The 20143-nt window shown below is 36.1% G+C and overlaps 1 protein-coding gene across 3 annotated transcripts in view; it reads right to left on the bottom strand.

Moving 5' to 3' along the window:
• DGKZ (diacylglycerol kinase zeta) overlaps positions 1 to 20143 on the bottom strand; it is a 187703-nt gene that overhangs the window by 104257 nt on the left and 63303 nt on the right. Inside the window, exon 1 of one of the 3 annotated variants that reach the window (XM_063437884.1) lies at positions 12492 to 13018. The exons of the other annotated variants lie outside the window; for them this stretch is intronic. Within the exon in view, the coding sequence (XP_063293954.1) occupies positions 12492 to 12637 (146 nt within the window). The 5' untranslated portion in view covers positions 12638 to 13018. Of the gene's footprint in view, positions 1 to 12491; positions 13019 to 20143 lie in introns of those variants that run through there. 3 annotated transcript variants of the gene reach the window in all.

Raw genomic sequence — 20143 nt, 5'->3', positions numbered from 1 at the left:
TGCGCGGTCCTGCTTACTTGTAGGCAGCAAGGCGCATTTTTCTAAGGGGGAATCCCAGAAGAAGGGGATGCAAACAATGGCACCCAGGTACGTCTTTAAACCATTCTAAAACAGTTTGACAGCTTATGCTGAGCAGGGCAGGCTGCTGGCACTGTTGGGCTGCAGTGGTGCTGAAGCATTCCTTTAACACACTGAGTGCCAGAGCAAAGTTAATATCATTGAGATCAAGGTGAGATCTGACTGCCACCCTGGAGTCCAGATGGAATTTTTTTTCTGGTTTGTTGCAAAATTGCAAGGCACTTCAAACGTGTCTTTTTCCCCTTCTTTTGGATCAGCAGCAAAAATAGATGTGAGAAATGCTGTCCATTAAATTCAGCCTATGTAAATCGAATTCATTACCAAGTGTACGTTTAGTAAGAGTTACTACATTTTTTGTAATTCTTGTTCCAGACCGCCCTTACACACATGAACAATTCCCTTTTTGCATCATTTATTTTATGTCCACATACCAAAGATTTCCAATAATATTATTGCACGATTTCAAAGTCCCTGTGATTAGGACATTTTAGATTACGCTCACAAATAGAAGAGGGTTAAACACATCGGAATGATTGTTTGGAGGAGGTTACTTCACTAATGTGAAAAAAGCCTTCACAGTCCGTAAACAGCAGAGTCTGACATATCTGGGTGATAGCACGACCCGGAGCACACAGCTGATCCCTATTTTCACATAGGTGAATCAGCCTTCAGATGCAAAATGTGTTAATGAGTTGTGCAAATGACATGCAAATTATCCAGGAATATGCAAAAACCATCTCAGCCTAGCTAATTATAGCAGTGACCATTAACGACAAGTCGTATGGGTTTTACTACAGAATAGAATCTGTCGTACTCTGCCATATTCTAAACAGATTATTCACTAAACCGTGAATAGTCAGGAGCCAACAATAAACTGAAAAAGCTACAATAGTCGAACTATGTGGGTTTTTTTTTTTTTTTTTTTTTAGTTCAGATATGCTAGCCTTAAATCTTCAATTCCCAATAAAATTACTAACAATTCAGTTTTGTGTGGGTTTAGCTACAAGGAAATTGCATATTTTAGATCAAAATAGATGTTTGGAATTTGGCTATTTTTGCCTTTAAAAAAAAAACAAAAAAAATTAAACAAAAAAAACACATTTCCTTGTCGGCTCTTGTTTTAGTAAAACTGCTAAGTGACAAATTCTCGGCTTGTGAGATATGCGCTCCATGAAGTGCGTCTAAAAACTAGCCAGGAGGTATTGATAAACAATTGTTTAATTTAGGAGGTATATGCAGAATGACAGGTTGAAGGGGTGAACAATGTAACACATTTCAAAAAGTTTTGCTCTAGCTGCACAACGCCCAGATGTTGCTGAACTACAACTCCCATGATTCCCAGGCTATGTAATTCAAAGAATCATGGGAGTTGTAGTTTAGCAACATCCGGGGGGGGCCGGAGTTTGAGGACCCCTGCTCTAGGAGGTAATCATCTGTGCAAATTGGACGTAGCCTAGCATTTATGGAGAATCTTGGCTTGCAGTAACTTCTCAAATCTACGTTACTGTGCGTATGTCACTGCTAGAGTCAGTAGTCTAAATTGTATCCACAACGTTGTGCAGCTACTTACTTGTAAAAGTATAAGGTGATAAGAGAGTGAAAATTGTACTTTTTAGTTAAAAAGTACATGGCTGCCGTTTACTTTGTGCTTGTAAAAAAAAAAAAAGTCTACTAGAGAGCAGACATTGTAAATAAATAAATATGGTGATATCGGTGACATTATACAGATTGCTAAAATTACATATTTGAAGTACCAAAAATAGACATGCAATAACCTTCCTCCATTAGGTTTATACTCGCTTTTAAAGGGCTAAGAATATGATTTCACATAATATTATTAACCTGAAAGCTGATTGGTGTATCAAAGCAGGGTATAATTATAAATCAAATTAAAAAACACCCAGCCCCCCACACCCTCTGTTATGGAAGGCCATTAGTTACAAAGACAGAAATATAAAGAATCTGGGACACTGGGTGGCAATTTTAGCAAGGGTTTTTTAATGCTGTTATTACCACAAAGAGGTTTACTACTGCTGTTCAGTATGGTTAAAAATAAACGTCCCCATTCTTTTTAAAGGCTTCTGGAAAATTTTACACAAAACACTGCATCCTCCCATTTACAAATGATGCATAATGTATACACATACTGTACGGTACGGCATTTTAACTGGATCATTTATTTCAGATCTGCATGCAGTGATTTTAGCACTCTCCAATTATTTAATTTTAATGTGATAGATGTGAAAAGAGATACACAAATATATAATAGCGATCCCCTTTTTTTTTTACACCATAAAAGTGATCACACATGAGGTGTGCAGAATTCAACATGTCAAAGCTGCTCACAAAAATAAGCATTCTAATTTTAGACGTGACTGAGAGTGCGTTGAGTTATAAAGTCCTAAACTGAGTCTCTAAGTATTTCCCTTTAACCCCTTCAGGACCGGCCTGTTTTTGCGATGTTTGTACGTTAAGGACCAGAGCAGTTTTAACACTTTTGTGGTGTTTGTGTTTAGCTGTAATTTTCCGCTCTCTCATTTACAGTTCCCATACAAGTTATATATTGTTTTTTTCAAGACAAGAAGGGCTTTCTTTACATACCAGTATTTATATTATGTCATATATTGTATTTAAAAAAAATAATGAAATATGGTGAAAAATAAAAAAAAAACATGTTTTTGGACTTTTACTTGAAAAATCTTTTACTTATCTACAAAAGCTAATGAAAAAAACTGCTAAATAGATTCAAAATTTTGTCCCGAGTTTAAAAACACCCAGTGTTTACATGCTTTATTGCTTTTTTTTGCAAGTTATAGGCCTATAAATACAAGTAGGAAATTGCTGTTTCAATATATATATATTTTAAATGTATCAATAGTGACATTGTTACACCGTTATCTGTCATAAATCCCCGAAACACACCTAACATGTACATATTTTTTAAAGTAGACAACCCAGGGTATTTAAAATGGGGTATGTCCAGTCTTTTTTAGTAGCCACCTAGTCACAAACACTGGCCAAAGTTAGCATTTATATTTGTTTGTGTGTTAAAAATGCAAAAACCGCTAACTTTGGCCGGTGTTTGTGACTAAGTGGCTACTAAAAAAGGCTGAACATACCCCATTTGCAATACCTTGGGTTGTCTTCTTTTGTAAATGGTATGCCATCATGGGGCTAATTCTCATTCCTTGGCTACCATACGCTGTCAAAGGCAACCTAACCAATCTGACAAATTTCAATAAAAAAAAAAAAGTAAAATCAAGCCTTATATTTGACCCTGTAACTTTCACAAACACTATAAAACCTCTACATGTGGGGTACTGTTATACTCAGGAGACTTCGCTGAACACAAATATTAGTGTATCAGAACAGTAAAATATATCACAGCAATAATATCCTCAGTGAAAGAGCTGTTTGTGTGTGAAAAATGCAAAAAACTTCACTTTCACTGACAATATCATCGCTGTGATATGTTTTACTGTTTTGAAACACTAATATTTGTGTTCAGCGAAGTCTCCCGAGTAAAACAGTACCCCCATGTACAGGATTTAGGGTGTCATAGAAAGTTACAGGGTTAAGCACAGTGCTAGCAAATTAAATTATCTGGACTTTTGGCCTGGGTTGGCAGGCAGGTCCCTCAAATTGCAATCATTAAAATTACTTAATTAGGTAAAAATATTACATAAATATGCACGTAGAATTTTAATATATATACATATTTATATATTTGACGTCTACGTGTATATTTATGAAATTATTAATGTAATTTTGTATGTGGACATATGTATATTTCGTATTATTTTTATTTATTTATTTATACATAGATATATATATCATTACATTCTAAGTGTATTTTGATATAAATATATATATATCAATATCAAAATACTGTTAGAATAAAATTGAATATATATATATAATTTTTTTTTAATTATTAAAAATTATTTTTATTTTTTGTTATTTATTTTTATTAACATATTATTTGTATTTTATAATAATATATATATACCATATATATAGTTATTATATATATTGTATATATTCGTGTGTAATTTAAATATAAGTGTATTTTTATATTAATATACGTATATATAAATATAAAAATACACTTAGTGTGACATTATATATATGATACATATACATATATTATATATATAGATATAATACATGTATATATATCATATATATATATACACATATTATAATTTTTTTTACACTGATTGTTTTTTTTTTTTACTTTATTTTATGATTTTACACTTGCAGGGAGACTGCCTGTCAGCACAGACAGTCCCCCTGCAGGCAGATACAAAGACCCCTATTGCGGTCATGTGATCGAGTGATCACATGGCCGTGGGGTCCTGATCTGCCGAGGGGGGACAGCCCGGGCAGACAGGCAGTCCCCCTGGACCGGGAGGAGAGCTGATCGCCGCCGTGGGACCGACGGCGATCAGGTAAGTAGCCCAAAACCGTTATGACGGTTCAGGACCGTCAGCGGTCCAAACGCACGTTTTACCGCTGACGGTCCTGAACCGTCAGCGGTCCTGAAGGGGTTAATCCACTTTTTTTTTATTGTGTTGTTAAATGCAATATATAAAACCAAACACAAGAAGAAAAAAAAATGGAAAAGGCCCAACCTATTTTTACAATAATATAAAAAAAGGTACAAACTTAATTATTGCACTTTTCTCCTAACTCGTTAAAATACTGAACTAGTTTAGTATTTTAACGAGTTAAGAGAAAAATGCAACAATTACGTTTGCTTATGTACCTCTAGTGTTCTTTCACTAATCCAGCTTTTGAGAATTTACGCAGATTTCTGTAGAGGTACAATGATTTGGCAAGTTGGTCAGAGTTTAGAATTTGGTGAATTTGAAACTTCTAGGGTAACAACCAGAGAAGAGTCATAATGAATGCAAGTGCACATAACTAGCCACTTCTTTAACCCCTTAAGGACTGTGTCAAATGTACACGTTTTGATCAAAATAAAATGTAAACAAAACTTGGAATTTGACTGTTAAAGGACCACTCTAGGCACCCAGACGACTTCAGCTTAATGAAGTGGTCTGGGTGCCAGGTACCTCTAGGATTAACCCTTTTTTTTATAAACATAGCAGTTTCAGAGAAACTGCTATGTTTATAATGAGGGTTAATCCAGCCTCCAAATCCTCTAGTGGCTGTCTCATTGACAGCCGCTAGAGGCGCTTGCGTGCTTCTCACTGTGAAAATCACAGTGAGAGCACGCAAGCGTCCATAGGAAAGCATTGTAAATGCTTTCCTATGCGACCGGCTGAATGCGAGCGCGGCTCCTGCCGCGCATGCGCATTCAGCCGATGACGTCGCGATCAAGATGGAGAGGAGGAGGAAAGCTCCCCGCCCGGCGCTGGAAAAAGAGGTAAGTTTAACCCCTTCCTCTCTCCAGAGCCCGGCGGGAGGGGGTCCCTGAGGGTGGGGGCACCCTCAGGGTACTCTAGTGCCAGGAAAACGAGTATGTTTTCCTGGCACTAGAGTGGTCCTTTAAGGCATAATTCACCTCTTTCATATTATGTGCACCCACACTACTTATATATCATTTTATTCAGTGGAAACAGGGCTTTCATTTAACATCAAATATTAATCTATGAAACATAATTTAATGTGAATAAAATATTTTTTAAAAAGTGAGAAATTAAGAAATCTTGTTTTTTTAGTTCTGCATGACATTTTAACTGTGAATGTTCTAATACTGTTTGCTTTTACTGCAATAAAATACACATATTTGTATTCAGCAATGTCTCACGTGAAAAACAGTACCCCCTATGTACAGGTATTATGGCATTTTGGGAAGTTACAGGGTCAAATATAGCATGTTAAATTTTTTTCACATTGAAATTCGCCAGATTGGTTACGTTGCCTTTGAGACCGTATGGTAGCCCAGGAATGAGAATAACCCCAATGATGGCATACCATTTGCAAAGGTAGACAACCCAAGGTAATGCAAATGGGGTATTTCCAGTCTTTTTTAGTAGCCACTTGGTCACAAACACTGGCCAAAGTTAGCGTTAATATTTGTTTGTGTGTGAAAAATGCAAAAAACAAATTTGAACACCAATTTTGACTAAGTGGCTACTAAAAAAGACTGGACATACCCCCATTTGCAATATCTATTTAATATCATTCTACGTGTATTTTGATATTAATTATATATATATATTAATATTAAAATACACTTAGACAGTGTATATATTTACACACACACACACACACACACACTTAGATCATATACATATATAATTTAAGTATATATATTATTTTATTTTACACTGTTTGAACTTTATTCAGTTTATTACAGGCAGCAGGGGGACCACCTGTCATTCCAGGCACTCCCCCTGCTGGCACTGCTATGGACATCTTGTCCATGTGTTTGTGAGGTCCATGGACGAGTGTGGCGGACACCCCGATGGGAAGAGGGGGTTTCGCAGCCAGAGGTGTTCTTTTCCCCCTAGTGGGAGGGATGCTGTAATGCAGAGCAGGAACAGCTATTACAATAGCTAGTGATTTTGCACTCCAAGTAGAAGGGAGACAGCTGTTATAGCTTTCTCCCACAAACATGAGACGAGGCTCTATGCTGTGGGACAACTCGTTTTAATGGGGCCACACACAGCCTTTTATGTCAGTCCCCATGCAAGAGGTTTCCTGTTACATATTCCAGGGGCATTCCACTGGACCTGAGAGTGGACTACAGTAAAAACATACAAATTATTACATTGGCTATCAGGTCTAGGACACTCCCATACAAAAAAACAGGGTAATCCCTCCCCTGTGCCCGAGAGATAATTGAGTCAGGAACTATACTAACTCAATTATCTCCAGGCACAGAAAACAAACATGTTTACAGTATCCTGAAAGTACCACCAACACTCATGGAAGCAACAGTCACATCCCCTGATAGCCCCGATCTGGGTGACCAACATATCCAAAAATCACCCAGATCGGTTCAGGGGTTCGGGATTGCCACGGAAATCATCTTTTGACCGACCGCACACGAGGCTCCTGCCCAAAAGAGTTCCATGAAATCAGGCTATGCAGTCGGTCTCGTTCGGGTACTCGAAATATAGTAAAAAGTACAGAACGTAGCGTATTGTGGGCATGTTCAGTTTATGTCTCTTTTTCGGGAGCTTGCTCCACCGAACGTATTTTAATTCCCAAAGTTTTACCGAACTTCGATGGAAGTGGAAGTTCTAGCAGTGTTCGAACAGTCGAGTGTCCGATTTCAGTTCCATGCACTTGACGGCCAAACACCACTCTGTATGCTTCCGGCTAAAGATGGTCGCCACCACATGTTCGTATGCCGAACAGCGACTACCCAGCCGACCGCTTAGAACGCTTGCGGTTTAGGAGTGTTAATGGGGTGACAGAGGTGAATGAGTAGCACACTCTGCATACGTGTGGTCTCATTGTTCGGGAGTTTGTTTGGTAGGTGAACGCAATAATAATAAAACTGAAGGGGATTGCAATGTGCCGAACACATAGGAGAGTGAAACAAAGTACTTGTCGTCCAGGGACAGGGTGACCCGTCACAGTGCGATTATATAAAAAACACTCAAATGTATTCAGTTCCCCAACCATTTTTACAACATATATGGAAATAAAAAAAAAGTTACCTGGCAGAGTTAAAGAGCTTGTTTAGGATAAACAGATTGCAAGGATGTACAAAACAGCCTTTTAAAAAGACATCCTAGTTTGTTGCAAAATTGGAAACGCTTCAAACTGTTTCTTTTTTTTTGCCTTCTTGTGGATCAACAGCAAAAAACAGATGTGAGGAAGGCTGAACTTGATGGACACATGTCTCTATTCAGTCTATGTAACTATTTGCAACTAATTCATGTTCCGAACAAATAATAGAACAAGCACATTAGAAATAATTAAAGAAAAAGATATACCGGTAGACAGAATTATAAGGTTTCTTCGTGAGATAAAGACCCATTTTAAGGGACAAAACTCTGAGACAGTTTTCAGATTGTGAGAATTAAATTAATTAATGAGCTGAGTGTGCAAGCAAAGTGCTAATTATCACCCTGAAAACCAACCCTCCAGGACTTGATTTGACAGCCTTGATAACAAGCAGAAGAGACAGGGCTTTGCTCAGTATTTAATTTAACATCATTTACTGATTTGAATTTGTAATTTTTTTTTACATTTTCTCTATAGTTCGTAAAAGGAAAATAAACTACCTTGTGTCGGTACCAGGATTAAACAAAAAAAAAGAAGAAATCAACCAATCGCTATATTATTTCTTTCTGAACTGTGTCTACAGATAAATTGGATGACTAGAAGCTAGATAACAGCACCACTGGAATTTTTGCTAGATAAGAAATGCTGGTGGGAGATGATGAAATCCGCCCAAGTTTGATAACTATAATAAGATCTAGACGTATGAATCTACCAGAAAACATTGCTATCTACACGCTAACAGATAGGTATAAAAAAAATGCAGTGCAGGATTCACAAGGTTTGCCTTGATGTTGACAGATAAGTTAACACATTAATGGCCATGTTAGTGATTGTTAAAACCTCAGCTATTTACGTGTACATTAAAGACAGTTTTTTTTGTTTTCATTATACACTGCACTTAATGCTATACCTCAAGGCTTCAAATTCCAAGTCCTAAGCAACTAGCCTTAAAAGTTACTTGCCACTGCAAGCCGACAGTGTCCCAGGGCTAGGGGGGAGAGCGAGGGAGAGCGAGTTTTTTTTTTGGGGTTGGGGGGGGGGGGGGGGGGAGGGGAGGGAGGTAGGGTTTAAACAGCCTTGTTACAATAGTAACACCTACGCCCTAGGTGTTCCCTGTTTATGATTAATTAGTTTGTAGGGTTTAATATGAATAGCCACTTCTGTCCCATTGGAAATTCTGTAAGCTAAATTGTTACTGTAGCACTCACTGAAGAGATTTGTGTTGACATTGGTATATTCACCTACATGCCCATTTATGTGGTACTAAAAACTTTGGGTTTGAGGTGATGTGCAGGTAGTGTTTTTTTTTCGTTTTGTATATTAACGATACAATGTGCTTAAAAAGTCTGCAGTAAATGTACAGATTGAAAGATATACACGAGGACTGTGACACCAGACAAGAGGTGCAATAAAACATTTTTAACTTGAACACAGAAACAGATCTGTGCCTGTTATCTTGTTGAAGTAAGCTCATCTCCAATTTTGTTCTCTTCAGAAAAAAGAAAAAAAGAAAAAACAACATGGGAAATTTAACACTTACAATGTTTGCATGATTAAGTGTATCTACACTAGAGAAGCAAAAAAAGGAGGAACTGGTTAATGTCCAAAGTGGAAATACATGCTCAAACCAGCCAAACCGAGGACTGAGCATTATGTGGCTGTTTGTGATAACATCTTCAGCAAACATCTCCTGAACACACCCATTACTTTATCAGGGTTATTTACCAAGGTGCGAATTGTTGGGAATTCAGAAAAAAAGAAATTTTCTAAGATCTCTAAATGAGCTATTTTGGTCTTAAATTTGCAATTCTCTTTGAAGTCCTGACAATTCATGCCACTGTTAGATGCATATGAAGATAAATCTTGGCTTATAGATGAATGGCATTGAAATTTGTTGACTGGCAGAGTGATTACTATTGTTACTTTAACCCCTTAAGGACCAAACTTCTGGAATAAAAGGGAATCATGCCATGTCACACATGTCATGTGTCCTTAAGGGGTTAACCGCCTTTTGGATATGCAGAAAGGTAAGGTCAACTGAGGTACAGACCACTTCCCTCAACGCTATCAACTGCACAAAGTCCGTTAGCAAAATAGGAAGTAGTTAAATGGCGCAATACAGGCTGCTGTATCAAGCCTATAATTTGCATCATATTTCACTACAATCGCCAATGGAAAAACAACAATAAATACTTGAAATAAAAATAAAAAAAATAAAAAAAACTTATTTGGTTTAGTTCATACTTATTGTTACATGTTATACCATGCTATAAAGGAACTGGCGATTTTATAACAAACCAAAAATAAACAAAGACTTTAAGATAGAATGGTGCTTGTAGGCTAACCAGTTAACACGGACACTTTAATTAATGAGATGTAACACTGTAATAACCCATCATTGGTCATAATAAAAAATAGAATTCCCCAGGACCCGATAAACACATTATTAAATCTACCCCAGAGGTTACTGCAAAATAGAAAAATTAAAAAAAGTGTTAAAAAAACGTTTAGGCTTACTGCACTTAAACACGCCAAACGCCTAAAGCACTTTAACTTGCTGAAATGCTTTATGTGTGAATGGCATGTCCCTTTTTTTTCCATTTTACAAAAAGTGGAGCTTGCAATAGAAATTGGGACTTTTGTCAAAGAACCGGTCCTGTTAATTACTGGTTTAATTAGCTCAGTGGAGCTAAACTCAAGATGAAGCAATTACCCAGAGCACCTGCCTGGAAAAGACTACTTAAACCGCATTCTACATGTTCATGAGAATGTTGGAGATATTAAAGGAACCCTAAAGCGTTAGGAAACTATGTGCCTAGTTTTAGAATCATCGCTCCACCCACCTGTAATTTTAACTTACCTTTTTCCCAGCGTAGAGACTGCTGCAGCGTTGTTCACATCTCCGTCTCCTGCAACGTAATGGGCAAGCATTGCCTCCCCCAGTGTGGTCCAATCCAATGCTTCTCATACAGGAGCACCGCATGCACATCCAAGCTTCCCCAAGTTTTACTTACTTTCATGTAACTATCAGTATGACAGCCACTAGTGGTGGATTTTAACCTTTCAATGTAAATATTGCAGTAATAAAATGGTTTCAATTCAGTCAGATCTTAACCTACTTTAGACATTTTTATCTCCTGCTCTGTAAATTGAACTTTAATCACACACAGGGGGCTCCTGTAGGGTCTAGAAAGCGAGTGACACAGGAGATGAAAAATTCTAAATAAAACAGATTGTGCAAAAAAAGGAAGTTTAAACATTAGTTAGTAAGTCAAATGCAGGTGTGACAAGGGCTGCATAAACAAAGTGATTTAACTCCAAATGGTAGAAAATAAAGCAGTGAGATTGCAGGGGCACTATCTATACACCAAAACTTTTGTTTTCAAGACTATAGTGTCCCTTTAAAAATAAACTCCAGAGGTGTGTATCTATTTGGGGACTTAGGACTACATGGGACACTTCGCTGCCTGCCACATTTCACAATTTACAGATATTTACTGATCTTTATTTGTGGCGGCAGTGCAGAAAAATGATTTACTGCAGAACAGTGTTTTATCAACTAAATTTGCTGTTTGACACTACCCTGACTCTGGCCCTCTGTCTCTGACTCTGGCCCTCAGGCAAGCTCTGAAATCAGCCCATAACATCTGTACAGTGCATCACATATACACTATCAAAAACTCAGTCCCTACTCCAGACATCGGCAACCTTCGGCACTCCAGATGTTTTGGACTACACCTCCCATGATGCTTTGCCAGTCTTATGGGTGTAATAGCATTATGGGGGATGTAATCCTCAGCATCTGGAGGGCCGAAGGTTGCCTATCCCTGCCTTCTCTTTTAAAGCTACACCATGGACAATCCTATGTTCTTGATGACACTGGAGTTCACTTCCATAAGATATGGGGACTGTGAATTACACTATTTCAATGTTTGTAGGTGCTGTAAATGTACTACTAACATACAAAATAAATAAATAGTCAGTAAAAACAAATAAAAAAAATAAAAAAATTAAAAAAAAGTATTTGGCAGGATATATTTGTCAACCTTCTGATGAAACCTTCAGCAAAAAGCTAGTTATACAAAGGAATTCATAAGAAAATGCACTTTTACGACAAAGGAGTTGTCGTACGCATCTGTCATAAAGTTTATGAACTACAACACACTTTTTATCAGTTAATTATAGTTCATTAATAGGTAAAGCATCCTAGAAAGATATTGTTTGCAAAACTGGAAGAAAGGACAAGCGAATTGCAAATGAAACTGCAAAATTTTTCCATCATGCTTTTTTGGCCTAACTTTAAAATTCTTTGTCAATTCTATATTTTCCGTATTAAACTAAATACATTTTCAAAAGTATCTAGAAAGTTGAGATCAGAAAAAAAAAAACAAGAGAAAAAAAAAAAACACATGATTTTACACGCTGAAGAATCTTAACCCCTTAAGGACACATGACGTGCGTGACACGTCATGATTCCCTTTTATTCCGGAAGTTTGGTCCTTAAGGGGTTAAAGAGCATATACAAAACATAAAAAACTTTCAGATAAGCCTTTATTGGTGATATTACGGTTTTCACTTCATAAAGGTCAACAAATCTGAACCTTTAAGCATTAGGTTAAATCATTAGGGTCTATTGCATGGATCTCTGCGGACTTTACCAGAGTACCATTGAATTTTAATCACAGGTCATAATGCTCTCTCACCTTCGTCTGAAGAATCGGAGCCCACTAAACGCTTTGACGCTGTGTCTTCGGCTGACCACCGACCTTTCGGATTCTGGGGGTCTCTCGGAACTACTGGAGGCTGCAGAGCTGGTATTGCCTTGGTCTCCGTCCCCGTCCCCGTCCATTCCCTTTCACCCAGCCCCCAAAATCCACACAGCACAATGCTAGCTCAAGCCATGTTCCCAACACCAACAGCAGAGATAGCCAAGTAAAGTCTTACTGAGGTATTCGACAGAGTGCTGCAAGCACTTCTGGTAGTCCACACATATGTACACAGTACAATAAGCATTGCAAACACTATGCAAACATCTCCGAGGATATAGTCAAAACTGCACAAACACCGCATTCAACAAAGTCTAAGACAATAGTTTCCACATGAGCACTGCCAACACAATTTAAAACACTGGTTTGCAGGATTGTGACAATATTACACAAACACTTCCATGCTCAAAAAGGTCATGAAGCTCTCCTGTTTTTAAGATTTAATAATAAACTGCAACTTCCTTGTCTATGACAATAAGTATAGTGCTGTAATACCACTACACATGTACACACAACAACAACAACAACTGCAATTCTGATAAGTGCACTGAAACAAAACAAAAGTGATCAGACACAACACTTTGTGATATTGCTATAAAACTACTGCAAAGTTACACAACCTGATCTCTCCAGGCATAGCTTGTAACACAATCACACATGTTGCACAACCTACTGTTCCAGTGAACACATCCCTAGACACAGACTGGACTGTTTACACAAACAACACAGCTCTTGGTACACTCAGGACATGCCAAAAGCAACATAACACTACATCTCCCACAACCCAGAAACCAGGATAACACACACTTTACATCTCCTACAACACAGACACCAGGATAACACACACTTTACATCCCCTACAACACAGACACCAGGATAACACACAATTTACATCCCCTACAACACAGACACCAGGATAACACACACTTTACATCCCCTACAACACAGACACCAGGATAACACACACTTTATATCTCCTACAACACAGACACCAGGATAACACACACACACACTTTACATCCCCTACAACACAGACACCAGGATAACACACACACTTTACATCCCCTACAACACAGACACCAGGATAACACACACTTTACATCCCCTACAACACAGACACCAGGATAACACACACTTTACATCCCCTACAACACAGACACCAGGATAACACACACTTTACATCCCCTACAACACAGACACCAGGATAACACACACTTTATATCTCCTACAACACAGACACCAGGATAACACACACACTTTATATCCCCTACAGCCCAGACACCAGGATAACACACACTTTATATCTCCTATAACACAGACACCAGGTTAACACACACTTTACATCCCCTACAGCCCAGAAACCAGGGTTTTAATTCAATAAATGGCACTAATTAAAGGTGTACACACAGCATTGCCCCCTCCAAACCTGCAGCTGACACAGACTGTGGGTCCCAGCCCTGCATTAACACACAGGCAGACAGAGTGCTGTGGGCAGACACACACAGGCCCTTTTCCTGCCACACACGTTTCCTGTCACTTTGTCATTTCCCAGATTGTTAGATCAGGCTTCCCAACCAGGAAGTGCTTGCAGGCAGCTTCTCCTGTCAGGACCCAGCGCTTAGGTGTCTATGCCAGTGCCTGTTCTTCACATGCCACCTGTAACCACTGGAAACGACACAGCGACATCTGCTGGAGCCTTGTGGTACTTCGCCCAGCCGTGTGAACAGAACTGCTGGACATGTGTGCAGTATGTATGTATGTTTGTATGTTTGTATGTAGTATAATATAATGTGTGCAGAATGTATGTAGTAGTATTATATAATGTGTGCAGTATGTATGTATGTAGTATTATATAATGTGTGCAGTATGTATGTAGTATTATATAATGTGTGCAGTATGTATGTATGTAGTATTATATAATGTGTGCAGTATGTATGTAGTATTATATAATGTGTGCAGTATGTATGTAGTATTATATAATGCGTGCAGTATGTATGTATGTATGTAGTATATAATGTGTGCAGTATGTATGTATGTAGTATTATATAATGTGTGCAGTATGTATGTATGTAGTATTATATAATGTGTGCAGTATGTATGTTTGCATCTAGTATTATATAATGTGTGCAGTATGTATGTATGTAGTATTATATAATGTGTGCAGTATGTATGTAGTATTATATAATGTGTGCAGTATGTATGTAGTATTATATGTGTGCAGTATGTATGTAGTATTATATAATGTGTGCAGTATGTATGTATGTAGTATTATATAATGTGTGCAGTATGTACGTTTGCATCTAGTATTATATAATGTGTGCAGTATGTATGTATGTAGTATTATGTAATGTGTGCAGTATGTATGTAGTATTATATAATGTGTGCAGTATGTATGTATGTAGTATTATATAATGTGTGCAGTATGTATGTATGTAGTATTATATAATGTGTGCAGTATGTATGTATGTAGTATTATATAATGTGTGCAGTATGTATGTAGTATTATATAATGTGTGCAGTATGTATGTATGAATGTATGTAGTATATAATGTGTGCAGTATGTATGTATGTAGTATTATATAATGTGTGCAGTATGTATGTTTGCATCTAGTATTATATAATGTGTGCAGTATGTATGTATGTAGTATTATATAATGTGTGCAGTATGTATGTAGTATTATATAATGTGTGCAGTATGTATGTATGTAGTATTATATAATGTGTGCAGTATGTATGTTTGCATCTAGTATTATATAATGTGTGCAGTATGTATGTATGTATGTTTGTTTGTATGTAGTATGTAGTAGTATTATATGCGTGCAGTATGTATGTAGTATTATATAATGTGTGCAGTATGTATGTATGTATTATTATATAATGTGTGCAGTATGTATGTAGTATTATATAATGTGTGCAGTATGTATGTTTGCATCTAGTATTATATAATGTGTGCAGTATGTATGGATGTAGTATTATATAATGTGTGCAGTATGTAGTATTATATAATGTGTGCAGTATGTAGTATTATATAATGTGTGCAGTATGTATGGAAGTAGTATTATATAATGTGTGCAGTATGTATGTAGTATTATATAATGTGTGCAGTATGTATGTATGTAGTATTATATAATGTGTGCAGTATGTATGTAGTATTATTTAATGTGTGCAGTATGTATGTATGTATGTAGTATTATATAATGTGTGCAGTATGTATGTTTGCATCTAGTATTATATAATGTGTGCAGTATGTATTCATGTAGTATTATATAATGTGTGCAGTATGTATGTAGTATTATATAATGTGTGCAGTATGTATGTTTGTATGCAGTAGTATTATATAATGTGTGCAGTATGTATGTAGTATTATATAATGTGTGCAGTATGTATGTATGTATGTCTTATTATATAATGTGTGCAGTATGTATGTATGTATGTATGTATGTCGTATTATATAATATGTGCAGTATGTATGTATGTAGTATTATATAATGCGTGCAGTATGTATGTTTGCATGTAGTATTATATAATGTGTGCAGTATGTATGTAGTATTATATAATGTGTGCAGTATGTATGTATGTTTGTATGTAGTATGTAGTAGTATTATATAATGTGTGCAGTATGTAGTATTATATAATGTGTGCAGTATGTATGTTTGCATCTAGTATCATATAATGTGTGCAGTATGTATGTATGTAGTATTATATAATGTGTGCAGTATGTATGTATGTTTGTATGTAGTATGTACTAGTATTGTATGTGTGCAGTATGTATGTAGTATTATATAATGTGTGCAGTATGTATGTATGTTTGTTTGTATGTAGTAGTATTATATAATGTGTGCAGTATGTATGTAGTATTATATAAGTGTGCAGTATGTATGTTTGTATGTATGTTTCTTTGTATGTAGTATGTAGTAGTATTATATAATGTGTGCAGTATGTATGTCTGTCTGTATGTATGTGTGTATGTAGTATGTAGTAGTATTATATAATGTGTGCAGTATGTATGTAGTATTATATAATGTGTGCAGTATGTATGTATGTATGTATGTTTGTATGTAGTAGTATTATATAATGTGTGCAGTATGTATGTAGTATTATATCATGTGTGCAGTATGTATGTATGTAGTATTATATAATGTGTGTAGTATGTATGTATGTAGTATTATATAATGTGTGCAGTATGTATGTATGTATGTAGTATTATATAATGTGTGCAGTATGTATGTATGTAGTATTATATAATGTGTGCAGTATGTATGTAGTATTATATAATGTGTGCAGTATGTATGTATGTATGTAGTAGTATATAATGTGTGCAGTATGTATGTATGTATGTAGTATTATATAATGTGTGCAGTATGTATGTATGTCGTATTATATAATGTGTGCAGTATGTATGTAGTATTATATAATGTGTGCAGTATGTATGTATGTAGTATTATATAATGTGTGCAGTATGTATGTAGTATTATATAATGTGTGCAGTATGTAGTATTATATAATGTGTGCAGTATGTATGTTTGCATCTAGTATTATATCATGTGTGCAGTATGTATGTATGTAGTATTATATAATGTGTGCAGTATGTATGTATGTATGTATGTTTGTTTGTATGTAGTATGTAGTAGTATTATATGCGTGCAGTATGTATGTAGTATTATATAATGTGTGCAGTATGTATGTATGTATTATTATATAATGTGTGCAGTATGTATGTAGTATTATATAATGTGTGCAGTATGTATGTTTGCATCTAGTATTATATAATGTGTGCAGTATGTATGTAGTATTATATAATGTGTGCAGTATGTATGTAGTATTATATAATGTGTGCAGTATGTATGTAGTATTATATAATGTATGTAGTATTATATAATGTGTGCAGTATGTATGTAGTATTATATAATGTGTGCAGTATGTATGTAGTATTATTTAATGTGTGCAGTATGTATGTATGTATGTAGTATTATATAATGTGTGCAGTATGTATGTTTGCATCTAGTATTATATAATGTGTGCAGTATGTATGTAGTATTATATAATGTGTGCAGTATGTATGTATGTATGTTTGTATGCAGTAGTATTATATAATGTGTGCAGTATGTATGTAGTATTATATAATGTGTGCAGTATGTATGTATGTATGTCGTATTATATAATGTGTGCAGTATGTATGTATGTATGTATGTCGTATTATATAATGTGTGCAGTATCTATGTATGTATGTATGTAGTATTATATAATGTGTGCAGTATGTATGTTTGCATGTAGTATTATATAATGTGTGCAGTATGTATGTAGTATTATATAATGTGTGCAGTATTTATGTATGTTTGTATGTAGTATGTAGTAGTATTATATAATGTGTGCAGTATGTAGTATTATATAATGTGTGCAGTATGTATGTTTGCATCTAGTATCATATAATGTGTGCAGTATGTATGTATGTAGTATTATATAATGTGTGCAGTATGTATGTATGTTTGTATGTAGTATGTACTAGTATTATATGTGTGCAGTATGTATGTAGTATTATATAATGTGTGCAGTATGTATGTATGTTTGTTTGTATGTAGTAGTATTATATAATGTGTGCAGTATGTATGTAGTATTATATAAGTGTGCAGTATGTATGTTTGTATGTATGTTTGTTTGTATGTAGTATGTAGTAGTATTATATAATGTGTGCAGTATGTATGTCTGTCTGTATGTATGTGTGTATGTAGTATGTAGTAGTATTATATAATGTGTGCAGTATGTATGTCTGTCTGTATGTATGTGTGTATGTAGTATGTAGTAGTATTATATAATGTGTGCAGTATGTATGTAGTATTATATAAGTGTGCAGTATGTATGTTTGTATGTATGTTTGTTTGTATGTAGTATGTAGTAGTATTATATAATGTGTGCAGTATGTATGTCTGTCTGTATGTATGTGTGTATGTAGTATGTAGTAGTATTATATAATGTGTGCAGTATGTATGTCTGTCTGTATGTATGTGTGTATGTAGTATGTAGTAGTATTATATAATGTGTGCAGTATGTATGTAGTATTATATAATGTGTGCAGTATGTATGTATGTATGTAGTATTATATAATGTGTGCAGTATGTATGTTTGCATCTAGTATTATATAATGTGTGCAGTATGTATGTATGTAGTATTATATAATGTGTGCAGTATGTATGTAGTATTATATACAGGGAGTGCAGAATTATTAGGCAAGTTGTATTTTTGAGGATTAATTTTTTATTGAACAACAACTATGTTCTCAATGAACCCAAAAAACTCATTAATATCAAAGCTGAATATTTTTGGAAGTAGTTTTTAGTTTGTTTTTAGTTATAGCTATTTTAGGGGGATATCTGTGTGTGCAGGTGACTATTGCTGTGCATAATTATTAGGCAACTTAACAAAAAACAAATATATACCCATTTCAATTATTTATTTTTACCAGTGAAACCAATATAACATCTCAACATTCACAAATATACATTTCTGACATTCAAAAACATAACAAAAACAAATCAGTGACCAATATAGCCACCTTTCTTTGCAAGGACACTCAAAAGCCTGCCATCCATGGATTCTGTCAGTGTTTTGATCTGTTCACCATCAACATTGCGTGCAGCAGCAACCACAGCCTCCCAGACACTGTTCAGAGAGGTGTACTGTTTTCCCTCCTTGTAAATCTCACATTTGATGATGGACCACAGGTTCTCAATGGGGTTCAGAGCAGGTGAACAAGGAGGCCATGTCATTAGATTTTCTTCTTTTATACCCTTTCTTGCCAGCCACGCTGTGGAGTACTTGGACGCGTGTGATGGAGCATTGTCCTGCATGAAAATCATGTTTTTCTTGAAGGATGCAGACTTCTTCCTGTACCACTGCTTGAAGAAGGTGTCTTCCAGAAACTGGCAGTAGGACTGGGAGTTGAGCTTGACTCCATCCTCAACCCGAAAAGGCCCCACAAGCTCATCTTTGATGATACCAGCCCAAACCAGTACTCCACCTCCACCTTGCTGGCGTCTGAGTCGGACTGGAGCTTTCTGCCCTTTACCAATCCAGCCACGGGCCCATCCATCTGGCCCATCAAGTCTCACTCTCATTTCATCAGTCCATAAAACCTTAGAAAAATCAGTCTTGAGATATTTCTTGGCCCAGTCTTGACGTTTCAGCTTGTGTGTCTTGTTCAGTGGTGGTCGTCTTTCAGCCTTTCTTACCTTGGCCATGTCTCTGAGTATTGCACACCTTGTGCTTTTGGGCACTCCAGTGATGTTGCAGCTCTGAAATATGGGCAAACTGGTGGCAAGTGGCATCTTGGCAGCTGCACGCTTGACTTTTCTCAGTTCATGGGGTTATTTTGCGCCTTGGTTTCTCCACATGCTTCTTACGACCCTGTTGACTATTTTGAATGAAACGCTTGATTGTTCGATGATCACGCTTCAGAAGCTTTGTAATTTTAAGAGTGCTGCATCCCTCTGCAAGATATCTCACTATTTTCAACTTTCCTGAGCCTGTCAAGTCCTTCTTTTGACCCATTTTGCCAAAGGAAAGGAAGTTGCCTAATAATTATGCACACCTGA

This window comes from Pelobates fuscus, chromosome 12, assembly GCF_036172605.1.
Source record: "Pelobates fuscus isolate aPelFus1 chromosome 12, aPelFus1.pri, whole genome shotgun sequence".
Classification (NCBI taxonomy): Eukaryota; Metazoa; Chordata; class Amphibia; order Anura; family Pelobatidae; genus Pelobates; species Pelobates fuscus.
Note: the sequence above shows the minus strand (reverse complement) of the source record. Positions and strands in the feature narration are given on the sequence as shown.